Source organism: Cebidichthys violaceus, unplaced genomic scaffold, assembly GCF_023349555.1.
Source record: "Cebidichthys violaceus isolate CVI_PGR_0920_01 unplaced genomic scaffold, fCebVio1.0.p SCAF_28, whole genome shotgun sequence".
Lineage (NCBI taxonomy): Eukaryota > Metazoa > Chordata > Actinopteri > Perciformes > Stichaeidae > Cebidichthys > Cebidichthys violaceus.
The window spans coordinates 3,434,387-3,451,040 of NW_027176461.1; the positions used below are offsets into that span (position 1 = coordinate 3,434,387).

General features: G+C 40.5%; 3 protein-coding genes across 3 annotated transcripts in view; all 3 read left to right on the forward strand.

Moving 5' to 3' along the window:
- The first annotated feature begins 365 nt into the window (after positions 1-365).
- tmem30aa (transmembrane protein 30Aa) lies at positions 366-4,859 on the forward strand. Its single transcript, XM_068721638.1, has 7 exons — positions 366-833; positions 1,626-1,745; positions 2,276-2,383; positions 2,468-2,555; positions 2,763-2,906; positions 2,998-3,207; positions 3,684-4,859. Exons 1-7 carry the CDS (start codon positions 585-587, stop codon positions 3,875-3,877), a joined length of 1,113 nt encoding a protein of 370 aa, XP_068577739.1. The 5' UTR covers positions 366-584; the 3' UTR covers positions 3,878-4,859.
- Positions 4,860-4,993: 134 nt separating this feature from the next.
- Positions 4,994-7,413, forward strand: cox7a2a (cytochrome c oxidase subunit 7A2a). The gene is made up of 4 exons (XM_068721639.1): positions 4,994-5,091; positions 6,082-6,171; positions 6,859-6,943; positions 7,174-7,413. The coding sequence occupies exons 1-4, from the start codon at positions 5,074-5,076 to the stop codon at positions 7,230-7,232; spliced, it is 252 nt and encodes an 83-aa protein (XP_068577740.1). The 5' UTR covers positions 4,994-5,073; the 3' UTR covers positions 7,233-7,413.
- An 888-nt stretch (positions 7,414-8,301) lies between these two features.
- col12a1a (collagen, type XII, alpha 1a) overlaps positions 8,302-16,654 on the forward strand; it is a 55,120-nt gene continuing 46,767 nt past the window's right edge. The window contains exons 1-8 of the mRNA XM_068721569.1: positions 8,302-8,386; positions 9,718-9,823; positions 13,354-13,470; positions 13,580-13,723; positions 14,314-14,367; positions 15,573-15,836; positions 15,990-16,154; positions 16,398-16,571. Coding sequence (XP_068577670.1) covers positions 9,754-9,823; positions 13,354-13,470; positions 13,580-13,723; positions 14,314-14,367; positions 15,573-15,836; positions 15,990-16,154; positions 16,398-16,571 — 988 coding nt within the window. The 5' untranslated portion in view covers positions 8,302-8,386; positions 9,718-9,753. The remainder of the gene's footprint in view (positions 8,387-9,717; positions 9,824-13,353; positions 13,471-13,579; positions 13,724-14,313; positions 14,368-15,572; positions 15,837-15,989; positions 16,155-16,397; positions 16,572-16,654) is intronic.

Below are 16,654 nucleotides of genomic sequence, written 5' to 3' on the forward strand. Positions count from 1 at the left end.
CCTACTAATGTACGTATATTTGTGATTTTTAGCAAATTTCCATATAGTTTGAGACAAAGTGAAAATATGATGCTTGAATACGGAAGGAAAGAGAGGCCACATTAATCTGACACATTTATAGAGCACATTTCAACCAACAGGTGATGACCAAGGTGTGTTACAGAAAACCACAATTACATTATCTAAACAAAAAATAGATAAATAACAAAAACAGTTTCATCATTATTTTGAAAGTTCAATTATAAAACACAGATTTTCACATTTGCGTCAAATGTGTGTGCACAACATACAATGTGAGAAAGGGGCGTCTTCGTTTTCTGCCGTGACGTGACTCTTACGTTTCATCATCCTATTGGCTTAGACACTTCCGGCTTCTTCCTCTTCGATGAGATTACCAGACAGACTAAATAAATACTACAATGAGTAGTAATTTGTATTAGACCGGCGGTAAATGTCCCTCTTTAGACAGTTGTACCCTTTGCCTCACCGAGTGGCCTCGTGTTTACCGTGTGGGATTAACTAAGGAAGTACCAGCTGTCAACTAATTTACAGTCGATTGTTTTGCCCAGAAGCGGATTGCAGCCATGATGGCGTCAAGCTACAACGCTAAGGAAGAGGACGGACACCACCCGGGCGTATCGAATAACGGGGGCGCCGGGGTCGTGAAAAGTAAAAAGCCGGACAACACCGCGTTCAAACAGCAGAGACTACCGGCCTGGCAGCCCATCCTGACAGCAGGCACCGTGCTGCCCGCTTTCTTCGTTATTGGTCTCATCTTCATCCCCATCGGCATCGGCCTGTATGTCACTTCAAACAACATCAAAGAGTACGAGGTAAAGTAACAGTAACGTCTGTCCTTTAACGAACGTTAGCTGACTTAACAGCCACCACCGACTAGGCTCTTCTACGTTTTTCCACACAGTCCATTTCTAGTTATTTTTCATAGTCCTCGAACACAAATAACAACTTTGTTTTACATTTTGTTCCATTTCTTAGCCTTTTGACATATTGAATTACAGTATATACTGAGTGTCAGTTTATTTAATAGGTTAGCTAGCGGCTAACGTTAAGTTAACTAACGTTAGTTCAAACTAATACAACAGCATTGTAATCAATGGAAGGTTGTAATGTTCAGTTATGGGGGAAACGATTTTGAAAAGGTGTTGAGTGAACTTTATGGTTATTCCGAGGATGTGGTTAACGTGTGTGGTGCTGTTGAGTTGTATTGTATTATAATAAGATGTATTTCTGGTATTTTGTCCACACATTTATATCAGAACGTTAAAAACACCTCTTTGTATTGCACCCAATGGTTTTAATGAGCCTAGACAACCCCTTTTAGTGTTACGCTCTACTTCTATCAATACGGTAACTAACATATTAAAAACACAACTATTAAAAAAACGAAATCCTCCAAAATAACCTATAATCTGAATCAGAACCTCTTAAAAACAGTTTAAATAACAAATTAATATTGTGTTATGTTTATCTATTGAATATACCGGCTTCTCAGTGTATATGGATATGGAACAGTGTGAAACAGGATGCATCTATTTTGGGCTACTTTTATATTTTCAATTCTGCTATTTAAAAAAAACAACAACTAATCAGTTCCTCCTTTTCAGATTGATTACACTGGTGCAGACGTCAACAATGCATGCTACAACTGTGCCAAGAACTTCAGCTGGAACAGCACAACGCCATGTCTCTGCTCGGTGCCCTTCACGTTGGAGCAGCCATTTGAGGTGAGCACCAGCTTGCAGCAGGCGGACACAATGAATAATACATGGTGTTGTGCAATAAAAGATAGAAACTGCCCTCCTGACACTAAGTGTCCATTAAGATCTATTTTGAGTCCAAAGAAAGGCCGTCATTATCATTGATCATTCTAGTCTGAAATTATGCAGGCTGGCAATTTCCAGAAAGGCTTATATTGATTACTTATAAAAGCTCTCAGCCAGTTGCTTTTTCCTCTCAACAGTTTGCAGATCAGACAAACCAGTGTCACCAAGTACAGCTTAGATGTCGGTTATGATTTAGCAACTTTGCAATTGTTAGGCGCAACCAAAATGAAAGTGAGGGAAAATGAAATTTTGTCTCATCTGAAAGCAGAAAGAATCCTAAGTTTGATACAAGTGAGCCTTTTGTTAAAAGTAGCTTAGTTCTGTGTGTGGTGAACTGATGATCCGAAGACTCACTGATGTGCCACCTTACTGAAGTACTACCCAGCCTTTACTGATACTCTGTTTATAACACAATCTCCCTCCTCCTGCAGAGCAATGTCTTTATGTACTACGGCTTATCCAACTTCTATCAGAACCACAGACGCTATGTGAAGTCCAGGGATGACAGCCAACTGAACGGTGACCGGTCCGCTTTAACGGTATGGCCTTGGAAGTGTCGTACCATTTTAACTTCAGTAAATGCCTTTTGCGTCCGTTTTAACACTGCGCCTGTTTTTTTACAGAACCCCAGCAAGGAGTGCGAACCGTACCGCACAAGTGAAGGACAGCCCATTGCTCCGTGTGGGGCCATCGCTAACAGCCTGTTCAATGGTGAGCAAGAGACGATGAACAACTTCACTTTTTTACTCCTCAGCAGTGTTGGGATCCGTGCTTCATATGTGGTCAACTAAAGTGTGATCTGAGCTTCAAAACTCCTACTAAAAGCTCTGTACTTAACAAAACTTTTGACATCAGTCTGCAGTTTAGCTCGTTAGCTGCTCTTACTCACTGGAACAATATTGAATTCGTTTGTTTCAGACACTCTGGAGCTGTATCATATTGATTCCAACGGCACCAGGAATGCAATTCCTCTGGTAAAGAAGGGAATCGCGTGGTGGACCGACAAGCACGTTAAGTTCAGGAACCCTGGTGGAAACAACAACCTCACTGTAGCTTTCCAAGGTAACTAAATCAAACTGTGCACCAGATATATCTGGAGCCATAAACGACGAGGTTCTTCTGACTGGCTTGGCGTCGTCTTGTTCTTTCTCAGGCACATCTAAGCCGGTGAACTGGAGGAAGCCGGTGTTCGAGATGGACCCGTCGGATCCGGAGAACAACGGCTTCATCAATGAGGACTTCATCGTGTGGATGCGCACCGCTGCCTTGCCCACCTTTCGCAAGCTCTATCGCATCATCCAGAAGAAGTCTAGCACGACCCCGACTCTACCCAGTGGCAAATACGTCTTGGACATCACTTACAGTATCCTTTTGAAATACAGCCAGACACTCCACTGCACCATCAGAACTAGAAGTAGCCCGTGGGGTTGGATAGTATGTCTTTTAGTTCCTTATATAAAGCTTCACAGGGTTAGATTTTTATGTAGAAACACACTCATCTTTGATCATCTTAAATCACATGTAGTTGCAGTAAATTCATAAGTCGGTGAACAACAAAACACCTAAACAACAAGTAAATATTTGAACAAATTGAATTTAGCTTGTTGTCAGCTTGCAGGCAACACTGTGCTGATTCCAGTTCTGTGTGTCCATGCCAGGTCCTTTATGAAGGAACTGAGCTATCTGAACTATGCTGATTACCAAAACAGGTTGTTTAATATCAGTACATGTTCCAGAGTAGGGGGAACAGTCTCTGCTATCCAGGTATCTCAGTATGATTTTAAAAACTATGAAGCCAGAAGTTCCTGTCATTTTTTCTTTTAACCATGTGATCATCAGATTACCCCGTGCGCAGCTTTGACGGTCGCAAGCGGATGATCCTGAGCACCATCTCCTGGATGGGAGGGAAGAACCCTTTCCTTGGCATTGCCTACATCACCGTGGGCTCCATCTGCTTCTTCCTGGGTGTGGTTCTGCTCATCATCCACCATAAATATGACACCCGCAACAGCAGTGCTGATATTCCAAACTAAGCTGTGCTTGTACCACGTTTTCCTGTCCGCGCATGCATGGTTGACCCTAAAGGGTCCGTTCTGGACTGCTTGTTGACTTTAGCGTGAATACACTGGTTTGTTATTGTCGTGTGTTTGTGTAAAGACAGCATTGTCTTCAGTGTCTCATTGAAAGCTGTGATTTTTGTGAAGGGCAACTAAGGCAAAAGAAGGATGCTAGAGTCTGTGTCTCTGTACATATAGCTTCAAAACAGCTGCTAGGAATGTAATTTCCTGTGTTAAAAAAAAATGTATTTATCTTCTATTTATCTATACACAATCAAAGTATCTGTTTTATTTTAGCAGGGCTTTGCGAATGGCTTATTTGCTGAAGGATGTATGTATTTTTAATGCAATGTTTGTCTATATTACGTACTGTAAGATGTCCTGCTGATGAATGTACCATTGTATTTAATTGACATACCTCTGGTTTTTGAGATTATCTTGAATTTAGGATGGTAATATCATTGCTCGCATGCCGCTGATTATGGTAAGCAAGCACTGATATTTAACATGAAGTATTTTATCCACAGAGTCATAGAGTACACCCACAGATGTGGCTATGTACCCTCTGCTGTGACTGGTTGTATAAAGAGTCTAAACCAGTCATTAGGTATCTTATCAAAAATACAATCTGATGCTTATTAATGGTGGAAACATAATCTTACGCCACCATATCAAGTGGTTGCAATGCTCGCAAGACTCTGGGCATTGTCTCAGGCTGATGAGAGCACAATGATTTAGTTTTTACAGTTTGGCCTGAGTGTTAGATTATGTTGCGTTCTTCAATGTTGACCAAATGATACGCACTTTAAAGTGTCACATTTGTTAGTCCTCCCTCTGGTTTCACTTCATCTTCTGTTAAAGTATTGCATTCTTGATTTATTAGGTCAATTGTTTAAATTTGAAGTTTATAGGTTTTTATAAGATTTGTAGGGTCCAATTAAACAACTTGGTGAATGTATTGGTTTCATTTGTGATTTTATTTCCTTATTTATGTATTATCATCGGTATTAACATCATTACTATGATTATCAAATAGCACACTAATTATAAGAATCTCACGCGACCGGATGTAACGTGCCCACCAAGGGATTGTGGGAAGTCAGACTGTCAAGTGTTCGTCCTTGTGCTGTGCCTTTACCTCTTGGCTGAAGATAACACCGAAGTTTGACGAAATGTATAGACAACTTCTGGTAAGACAGTTTGTATTTACCGTCAAAATCTCCAGTTTGTTAAATTAAAATTGTAATGATGGTTTATTATGGCGTAGTTTATATGTAACCGTTTGTAAGGTTAGTTATAATGACGAGTAACGGTCCTGCGCGAGCTTAACTTTTTTAAATGAACTTTGTTAACTTAACTTATAGCTAGCAGTTGAGCGCGAGTCGTAAGTAGAAATACGTTCATTTAATTTAAGAAATACACGTATTGTACTCATTGTACCCCGCTGCTGTGTGTTAATAACTCGTTACCTCATAGGTTAAGCAACAAGTCCAGCATTAAAGCACTCGAGGTTGAAGTCTGTGACGTTATAACCCTATGTACCGTATAATACCCGATGGATGTTACGCAAGAAGCTAAATACTCGACTGGGTATCAACCTTTAACAGGTGTATCGACCTAAACAACAACAATCACTTGACCGCTACACACGCGTACCAGGGACGTGCTGGTGAATGCTGGCAACTTAATTAAAACCTATCGCCAAACCAAGAAGTATCGTCAAATAGTGTTGGACATCGTGTACTGACGAAAAGCTGTATATAGATTTAGAACTAAATACCGTAATATACGGAGACGGCAGTGAGGTGAACTCTGTTTTGACTCACCTTGTTCCATCGATACCTTTTTTAATGCAGTTGTAATACAGAGGGTTGGCCAGCAGATGTCACCATTCTGACTATTTTAGGTTTTGAAACAATGAACTGTTGTTAGCACATTTGCTACAAAGTGGTTCAGTGTTGTAGTAATTAGCAATCTCAGTCATCACTACTTGAAGTCAGTTTGCTGGACTGTCATAGAAGCTTTGCTAACTTAGTGTCACTCAATGGCACAGCTTTTTGGGTCATTTCACATCCTGTTCCAGTGTTTGTTAGTTGTTTACTCCATTATCTACTGTTTGTCATGCTCAGATTACAGCAGTTTAAGCTATAAAATCCTGCATTAAGTGTTTGTACCACCAGGGACTTCGGCAGCTTTCCAGGCGGACCATTACCAGCAGTGCCCGCAGACCGGTTGAAAACTCGGTGAAGGAAAAGCAAAAACTGTTTCAGGTAGGGTTACAGGATGACACCTGTAAACATGTGATCAAATCAATATCCCGTCTGATCTTTTTAACGGTGTTTCAGACACATCTGGCTAGGTGTGTAGACAACTTCATACTTTAAAAGTAACGATGTGCCTGTTTGACATGAGATTTATAAACTACATTTGTCAGTGTTTAAAGTGAGACAAATAATGAGATATTTTGATACTGGTAATGTTAAAGTGTCTACTTTATTCCCAGGTTCTGGAGACAGAATCTAATTTTTCCTGTTTGTAGCCCGACAGATAAGTATCCGTGGATTTTTTTTTCCTCCTACAATGTCAAAACAACCTTCGGCCGCAGCTGGTCCTGGAGTTATGCTGATTATGCTCGCAAGCTTCTAATTAAATATCCATTGCAAAATCGACGTTCCAATGTGGCAGGCTTTGCTGATCCGTGCATAGCGCTAGAAATTACTGCAGTCATAGTTGACAAATGGCCCACCCTTGCTTCTAAATCCTAGAGCAAGCACTGTTTTGTTGCATGGTGTACTGTGCGCCACCACTTAATTGCTATGGTTAACCAAAGATGAGCTCCACAAAATAATATGTAATGCCATAGAAAACAGAGACACGTGAGGCAAAATGTCGTCACCATAGCCTTGAAGGAGAGCTGTCTCTTTTTAAATGACGACATGCCTTCGTTCTTTGAACAGGAGGATAACGGTATACCTATCCACCTGAAGGGCGGCTCGAGGGACGCTCTGCTCTACAGAGCCACAATCACTCTCACTGTGTTTGGTATGTCAGCATTGGTCTGAGATTTGATGAGTCAGCTTCAATCCACGTGTATCAGTCTGTCCTTTAATATAAAACCACATTTCATGCCGGGGACCTACCCCCAATGTTATTACTGAAACTGACTTTGAAAGCTAAATTACTATAATTTGATGATGCATCACGAAGGGTCGTTTGAAGTCAGGATAATTAGCTGGTGTCACATCTGTAATACATGTCTGGTCTCTTCACAGGGGCTGGATATGTAGTGTACGAGCTGTTTAGCGCGGCAATGCCCAAGAAGCCCCAGTGAAAGAGGATTGGACTTATTGATCTGATGAGACAATCATCACATACTGTATGTCATTTATCAACTCTGTGCTCAGATTTATAATCTGGGAATCCAATCAACTATAGTATGTTTCATGTTTGAAATATTGAATGATTGTAAAAAAATAAATAATGAGCTGCAAATAATAAAAAATATAAGCCTACATGTCGTGAAATTGTGTCACTTTTTGAAACTTGGTTCCTGCTGTAGATGTTTGGTAAACTGTCATGTTGATCTCACATGAGTTAGATCTTCACACAGAATTTGAGTTTAGCCGGAGACTGCAGTGTGTTTGCAACTGGTGTATTTCTAATCGGACTAGATTGGACTTCCTTCACCAATCTTGTATCTTGTGCAGGTCTTTGGTTTGAGCACTAGAGGGCACCATAAACCAATCTGTTGGAAGCGCTCTCGTTGTGGCAATGAGAAGCAGGGTAAGTTGTTCCTAAAATAGTTAGCTTTTCCCAAAAACAACAACCAAAAAAAAAAAAAAAAAAAATGTAATACACTTGTGAAATATTGGGCTACCATCATTACACTTGTCTTTGTTTCTTAAAGTGTCTTGAACGCACTATGGGAAATATCCACGTCAAGATGCCAATAGCCAAGGGGTTTCTGTTTAGTCAGCGAAAAATTTGATTTTTAATTCCGACGACATCTGAGTAAATAAATTAGCTAAGGTTGCCTGTTGCGCATATATACAACACTTCTCCTCTCGGTCTCGTTTTGGCCAGCTGCTACCCCGCAGTGAAGTCACATTGACACTGGAAACACATTAAATCACCAGACCAAAAGAATGCAGGAAAAAAAAAGAAAGAAATGTAATTTCCAAACAGTGGATCGGTCTTAGCGGGGGGACATGACAGGCAGAGGTTTCGTAAGATGCCCATATCATGGTAAACTGAGAGTTGGGAACTGCCCCCCCTATTAAGTAGCCGATGGTGGAAAGATTCTTCCCACTTTGAAAGAGGCTTTTCCTTCTTGGACATCTGCTGGCGGAGCTTCAGTAGCCAAGGAGAGGAGAGAGGGGTCCAGCCGCAGCTCCTGAAATCTTTACTTTACTTTCCAGAGGGGAGGCTGCACGCAGGCTGCTCTGCAATTTGGTCGGTCCATTTTTTTTTAGGGGGGTTAAATAGGTGAGTTGACTAACTGTTATTTATTGTTTTTTATAATATATATATATAAATAACTCATTTATATTTGAGAGAATATCGTCATTTGCATGCGTTTTTTACATCGTTAATTGTATCACTGTACGTTAGATGAACGCCATTAAGATCATTTAGATCACTTTTAAAACTTTTTTTTTAGATAAGTTACTGTTTTCATGATTTTCCCCTCAATCACGTTATTGAACGGAATTGAGTGAGAATGCAACCACAGACCGTTGGTTTTAAAAGTGGGAGTAAAGCAGAGCAAATGTAAGATATATCCCACGCAGTGTTTCAGTAGTAAGGTAGACATATCTATTGTGCTTTATGTCAAATATTAATCAGATGATCTCCAATTGTGTTCGAGGGGCCACGAGAGTCATTTCGACCCCTGGAGCTGCAGTTTTCGTGCTTGTGCACCAGGCGGGGCGCACAGCCTGCGGTACAAATTTAAGTAGTTCACTGAAAAGAGTTCAGACTGTTCTGTGTGAACGTGGTCTTGTTATCCGGTAGTAGGAATAGAATTAATTCATTCCTTTATGCTTTTTAAATGCCCTGACGGCAGGAGGTGAGTCCATGTCAAAGCCATAGTCCACCATTGACTTAGAGAAATAGATTTATTCCAAGGGAAGGAAAGGAGTTAGGTATATATCAAGGCAATATACGATTTGAGACAAATTAATTCATGATTTGTACACAAGGAACTGCAATCAAGATGCTCCATAATGTTTCATAATGAGTATATGAATGAATATAACGTCTCTATGATGAGAGCCACAGGTAAGACTATACTGCATGCATGCTGTGAGCTGCATAGCGACCCACTAGAATGATCGTGGCAGCTAGGGGGCAATGAATTTTCAGATTATGCTCATGAAAATCAAACGGATGAACATGTGTAAAAATGTTTTTCATCTCATTACCTACAGTAAGTACGCACCTCAGGGTGTGGGAATCGACTGGACGCAGCCAGGTGTGGCACTTGTTGTGAAAGGGAGTCTAGATGGATCTTGCAGTCTGTCAAAATTGAGTGTAATGATTAAATAATGAGAGCTATCAAAATTGATTGCGTTTGAAAAAAAAGAAGAAAAAAAAAGAAGAAAAAAAAAGGTGTTTGGGTTCACTGCATATGTTTCATTTACATAATGTGCTATTAGTTAAGAGCAAACTGGCCGTTCTCCAACCTCAGCTAAGTCTGATCTTCAGTAAATTAGTCATAAAAGTATATGTCCTGTGGTAATATGGTGCCTCATTACACCACACTTACAAAGCTGTGTCTTGTGCAGCGTTGACACATTTTCTGTCTTTACCCTCAGACTGATTGATGATCTGCTGACCCTTCACGGCCAAACATGAAGATTGGGCTGTCACTGGCCACAGCGGCCTTCCTCGCAGCCCTGCTGTGCTCCATAGATGCTCAAGGTAATTGAAACCACTCTGCATCAGTCCACTCACATACACTATCCCACTCTGTCTCTGTATCTCCTGCTTCTCTCCTCTCTTCTTTATATCTCCACTGGTTCTCTATGTTACAGGGATTAGTGTTTTACTTTAATGTCAGCGAATCATCACATGGATACTGAACTCTTTCTATTTATAAAGTGAATAAAGTTATCCTTGTTTTATGTGTATGCTATTTGACTATGTGACTGTTGGACTGCTGACTGATTCCACGATACTTGTCATGCTTTTATCCCTCATTTGTAGCGTATGTTGTCAGATTTATCTGTCCGGACTCATTACAGGCTTTGATGTAAAAATCCAAATCTTTCTCTCATCTCCTTGTATTAAGCCTGTAATTTAAACCAATACTTCAAGAGCAATTTTCTCATTCAGATGCGGCGAATATAAAAAAAAATAAAAACAAGCACACTACTAAGGTTATTTCATTTACAATTTTTAATTGAAAGGTGTTAAACAGCAGGCCACAGAGTTGAACAAAAGTCATTTCCTGGCTAAATGTTTGCCCATAAATGTTTTAGCTAGGCTGTTTCCCTTTTATGATAGCAAGCCTCTGCACTTTTTCAAAGGGAACGGTGGAAGATTTCCAAGTCTTTGGTAATTAGGCATTGAAATGCTAGATTGCATGTTTTAAACGTGTATTTGCTGAGGTTGTAGTAGGATCGTGTAAACCTGTGTAAATCTGTGCAGTGGTTGGGGAATGGCTTTAGCAGCAAGTAAAGTAAGTCACTCAATTACTTCTGTAACATCATAATAGTACAATAGTGAGTAAAATACTTACTTAATACTTAATGTAATTGAGTTAGTAGAAAGTCAGATAAATGGAATTATCAAATAGCAAGCACTACAAAACTTAAGTGCCATACTTCAATAACTGTTACTTTCCATGTCTGATTTTGTGCTTATGTATTAGTTTTAGTAGCTATTAAATACGTATTTCAGTACATGTCACACGAGCCAACCTGTCATAGACTGTTAACAATCTGTCAGTAGTTTTGACAAGAATGACTCAAAGTAATTTCATATGCAAACATTTCAATCCAACATAATGGCAAATATGGAAATATGGTATGGAAACCTGCTGATTTTTCCTTTTAAAAGCTGTCTGGCGGCGTGAGAGGAGTCTAACGTCAACTCTCACATATCTCCACCAACGGAATGGAAAGATGAAATACGAGAATAGCAAATTAATCCTCAGACAGCACAAAGACAAAGAGCCTTTCTCGGGCTTCTTTGCGGGCATTCGCAAAAAAAACCAAAACGCTGAGTTGCAATACATATGGAAAGTTAATATGCAGTAATGTTTAATGTCAGCACATGTTGTGGAATTACTTTGGCATCTGTCCCGCCTTTTTGGGAGAGTCGGTGTTCTTTCCTCCTCTTCTTGGTCTCTCCTCCTGGCAGCAGCTCAGGCCAGGATAGCTGGCTGGTGATTGAGGCTCCTAACACAACAGTAGCCAGACTCTGGCCCTTGGAAGCAAAGAGGTGTCCTTTATCAGGAACTGATGGGACAATCCATATAACAAAAGCAACCGCAATGTCCCAATAACATTCCAGAGATTTCTTTTTGTTTGACATAACCACTTTTGTTCCTTAAGTATATTTCAAAACCAGGAGGACATACGGTCGATGACGTGCTCATAATGCAGATTGCTCGTGCGACTGAAATAATTGTATCTGAATTTTTCAAATCACCATCAATCACCATCGCTACTTGCTACTCATCCCCAACTTCTACACACGCACACACACACCCACACACACTTCCATTCCCCTTACCATTCGGTGTTGAAGATGAGTACTCGCGGAGAAATCAGGTGGAGCGCGGCCCATCGGGGCTCCTTGAGTTGATAAGTCAGGTTGGTGATCCTCCAATCCCAGTTTTTAACTATTTGGTGGGCTCCTGTTTGTCATCTGCCTGTGCATTCGGTGTGTCCCAAGCTATGGCTTCCTCCATAAAGTGTATTTTACAATGATATTCTGGCCTCCCATGGCACTCCTATTCTACTTTACAGCTAGCATGAACCCACATGGCGGAGCTCTTTGCTCAGGCCTTACAGTCTAAAGCATGCTCACTTACCTTACGTCACCCCCGTCGTGGTATGCTACCGCTGTGAGTAACGTAGGGTTTGGCTTAGCACTACATATCAGTGCAGATGACGTCATGCTCACCTCATTAACATCTTGAACGTTTTCACAAAATTAACAGAATTCCTCATGTCCTCTCTACTGTCTTCTGTCATTGTGTCACTGTGAAGATTTTTGTCATTAAATATGTTTTTCGAGGTGTGTTGCATGAAACAAGAATTTTGTTAGGATTGTTTTTGAATGAATGACGAAATACACATTGAAAACTAACCATAGACAGTGGGTAACTTGGTTAATAAAACATGAATTTGGTACTTTTAGATCCAGCTCTAACTGTTATGCATGTAAATGACACGTACTAAATGATAGCACACGTTTGCTAATTAACACTATCTCTCTTCCTTCGACCGGTTAGCCTAGAAGCTGTAAAAGTGAATATCATTTTAAAATATGTTTGTCATCTCTGTCTGTGTGGTCCCAACTGTACATGGAAACTACCATCCAGTCAGTCAAAGTTGTTGAGCCAAACAACTTTCTCATGTACATGATGCATGACACTGTGATCAAGTCAGCTCGACGTAAAGGCGTGTGGCCTTGTCACACTGTATATGTTTTCCTAAATGTATTTATTATAATTATTATGGTCCTTCTGAACATCTGTCTTTTGAGTGTCTAGAATAAGTTTGGTCTCTCATGCCTTCTCATGCATTATGCTGCCAATGAAAAAGTACACAAGGGTCTCCGGCGACGATTTGTGTATTCTTTTTAAAAGGTTTGCAATGGATGTGTGCCACTCACTCGTGTAAAGAGTTTTAACCAAATAAACACTTTTCGTCTTTGAAATATGTTTATATACAACGTATATATAACATATGGTGTTCAATTTTGTCAAGAGTTACGTCAACAATTATATGGCATCCTTGATTCCATTGTATAATCAGTGACTGTTGTATTTTGGTAATGCTGAGATCAACTCCATCGTAAAAGCAGTTTGGTATGTTGTCGGGGCATGCGTTGTAATGACTGCACTCAGCATGTGTTGGATGGTTCACTCAGTGTTTGCACTTTGGTAGAGTTTGTGTGGAGTCGTGTATGCCAGTGCTTGAGTTGCTGGCCGTCTTGGTTGAGCAATTCAAACAAACGCCATTTTACCCCAAAATGGCTTCTCACACTTTTTCAATGTTGTCACGTGTTGTTTTACTCGTCACCGTCACAAATGGACATCAGTGCCATGTGTCTGTCCCCAACAACGAAAAAGTCCACTTCAGTCGTGAAGTGTTTGTCGTTGGGATCAATGTGAATGCCTGATTAAAAATGTCTTAATTTGATTTGATCATAAATAGAACCATATTTATCTGTTTGTATTTGTTGTGATTTAACATTGTGTCACCTCTTATTTGCAGTGGAACCCCCCTCAGACTTGAAATTTAAAATTCTAAATGAGAACTCAGTGGAAATGTCATGGACAAGACCCTCGTCAAGTATAGAGGGCTTCAGACTACAAGTTGTATCAGATGCAGGTCAGTATGGGAGTCAGCACTTACATTCTGTTTGTGATCTGAACCCAACCGTGTATACACACAGTTAATACACACATTAGTTGATTTACTGTTAAACTCCTTCTTCTAGATGAACCAGTCAGAGACTTTACTCTTGATGCATATGCCACTACGACCTCAATCACTGACCTGACTCCTGACTTGGACTACTCGGTGTCCATAAACTCCTATTATGGGTCAGAGGAGAGCATTCCCATCTTTGGACAACTGACCAGTAAGTGCATCTTTTCCCAGTGAGTTCATTTAGATTGTTAAAAAAAAAAAAAATGCATAACTTAAAGTCTACAATTGAAAAATGGAAGGGTACAGTTACTTTTGCTTAAGACACAAGCACTAGCGTTACTGTAATGTTCCAATAATGTTATAGTAATTCTGCTTTGTAAGCACAAAAGGTACACTTGTATCCAGAAATTCCATTGTCTTCTTATTCATTGTATATATAGATCATTGGTGTGACACTTTTCACTAATAGACCATCCAGACAGGCAGACCATCTCCTTTTGGCTGCAAGTGATATGCCAGAGAAAGTGAATTTCCCCTTTTATATTAAGCTTATTCCTTGTAGTATTTTCATCTAGCCACAAGACGAAAGAAAGTATGGACGAATCACATGTGTTTACTGACTCTTGCTCACTGTTTATAGCTAATGCAGCATAAAGATATGTGTTTGTGCGAATGTGGTTTGGATCCTGCCGACCAGATTTTATGATGTGTTGACTCTCCTGCCTTTTTCGGCTGTGCGAGAGCCCACAGTGAGGCAGGAAAAGTACGGTGCTAACTCACTGAGTGTTTCCTGTATTTCAGTCCAGTCCAGTAACACCAGTGGACGAGTCAGGAAGCCACAGTCAGATGCAATCAGTGAGTATGTTTACAGTTGGGTCAACCACAATCTGATCAGTGCCTGTTCTCCATGGTTTTTCCCCATTTAAAAATATTTTTTACCCACGGAATAATTTGGTCAGGCATACATATTACCTTCTGTTAGGGTTGTGAGCGGGTAAGCAGACAGGGAATGGGAGGGCACACATCGGTTCCTATAATTGAAACCAGTCTGCACATCAAGAAAAAAGGAAAAGGGAGGCTTGAAGCTAGGAGACACGTGTTGTCTTATGCGTCATTGAGTTGGTGGGGGGAGCAGGAGTGGGCTGTCAAGTAATGATGTATTCATTGTGCCACCTGGAGGCAAGCGCTTTCTCTTACACTACGTTAGAAGATGTGGCAGTTCTTACAATGATGTCAAACTGTCATCTGCTCATCTCGTGAGACCAGACAAGTGTGCATTTCCAACCTGTGGATTCGTCTGGAAACTATACCCACACTTCCAGATTCTGATAAACCCCTATTCACAGTTAAGCTCTCAGAAATTCTTTCACCACCACCGACATTGTTTGACTAAACCCCACATTGATGCCATCATTTTACAACATTAGGTCAGGGAATTTTGAGAAAAAAAGTATGCCCTTATAAGAAGGGGTCTTATGAGATGTGAGGAATATAATTTATAGTCAATGAGACCTAGGGGAAATGAGGATTAAACTCCATCCACATAAGCCCTGCCAATTATTTCATGAGAGTCATCTTAAACTGTTCCAGAGAATTTCATCTATGATTTAAAGCCCCGTAGGATTAAAAAAGTATAAAAGTGAACATTGCTGGTGGAACTTCTGCTAGATGTTTAGTCTAATTTTTGCCTCTGTCTGCTGGAATGACTATACCAGCCCACTGTTTGGCACTGGCTGATATTTCCTTTGATGTCAGAATGCATATCTTTGAGCCATCCAACTAACTGTCAAGGATTTTATTTCATTTAGACAGACAGAAGAAGAAACGGTCCAGTGCAAAAAATATTGCTCCAAGGCCAAGCTGTTTCTGACGTACCTTTATTGGCACATTTCTGGCTTGGAAATTTGTTTAATTTGAGACATAAATGATGTGCTCATTCTGCATTTCAAGTTTTTAGACTAATGACAGAACACAACATCTGGCACAACCAAAACCTGCTCCATAATTGTTTAATGGTCCTTTTCCTGACTGACTCTTATTTCTCCACTCTCTTTCCCCAGAGTGTTCGATCAGTGCATTAGCAGATTTGGTTTTTCTGGTGGACGGCTCATGGAGTGTGGGCAGAGAAAACTTTAAGCACATCCGTAGTTTCATCGCCGGCCTGGCAGGGGCCTTCGACATTGGCGAGGAAAAGACCCGGGTGGCCGTGGTTCAGTACAGTACAGACACCCGCACAGAGTTCCCTCTCACCCGTTACAACAGAAGAGGAGACCTACTCCAAGCCATCAACTCCCTGCCATACAAAGGGGGAAATACAATGACAGGTAAGGTGTTTATGACAGAAGGAGGAACAGAGATATTAAGGTGTTTATTTGTAGATTTGTACTCTGCCTTAATTGAGCATGGCTGCTGGTGGTTTTAACTGCCCAGCAAATCTGAATATTACCTTAAAGTTGAACGCACATTTCTGTCTAAAGGTGATGCCATAGACTACCTGCTGCAAAACATCTTTACGGAGGGAGCTGGATCCAGGAAAGGTTTTCCTAAGGTAGCCATGATCATCACTGACGGAAAATCCCAGGACCCAGTGGAGGAGTATGCTAGAAGGCTTAGGAACATTGGAGTGGAAATATTTGTCCTAGGTATGGTTTATTATTCAGTGTTTTGTTGAATAGTGCTCTCCCATGTAAAAGTCTGCCTGTTCTTGGACACCATTTGATTTTCCATTGATATTCATATTTGACTTTGGTAAAAGTCAAGTACTTTTAATGTTTTTAACATGCGCAATACTCCGCACAATAAACCGTCAACAGTCTACCACATCTGCATTGCAGCCACTGGGTGGAGAACATATGAGTTGATGTTGTTCACATTTTCCACCTCAGGTATCAAAGGAGCAGATGAGGATGAGCTAAGAGAAATAGCCTCCACACCTCACAATAAACATGTGTACAATGTTGCCAACTTCGACATGATCCAAGAAGTACAGAAAAAGATTATCACAGAGGTGTGCTCCGGTGTTGATGAGCAGCTCGGCTCACTGGTCAGCGGGGAAGAAAGTAAGTAAAAAGATCTTAATCAAATGCGTTTCATTATATTGGGTTCTATATGGTTTGACACAAAACTGTCCTTAAAGGAAGTA

Coding starts and splice junctions, on each gene's coding strand:
- tmem30aa (XM_068721638.1), top strand. CDS start 585: ATGATGGCGTCAAGCTACAACGCTAAGGAAGAGGACGGACACCACCCG. Junction 1,746..2,275: donor CGTTGGAGCAGCCATTTGAG/GTGAGCACCAGC, acceptor CTCCTCCTGCAG/AGCAATGTCTTTATGTACTA. Junction 2,384..2,467: donor GTGACCGGTCCGCTTTAACG/GTATGGCCTTGG, acceptor GTTTTTTTACAG/AACCCCAGCAAGGAGTGCGA.
- cox7a2a (XM_068721639.1), top strand. Junction 6,172..6,858: donor AAAAGCAAAAACTGTTTCAG/GTAGGGTTACAG, acceptor TTCTTTGAACAG/GAGGATAACGGTATACCTAT. Junction 6,944..7,173: donor AATCACTCTCACTGTGTTTG/GTATGTCAGCAT, acceptor GTCTCTTCACAG/GGGCTGGATATGTAGTGTAC.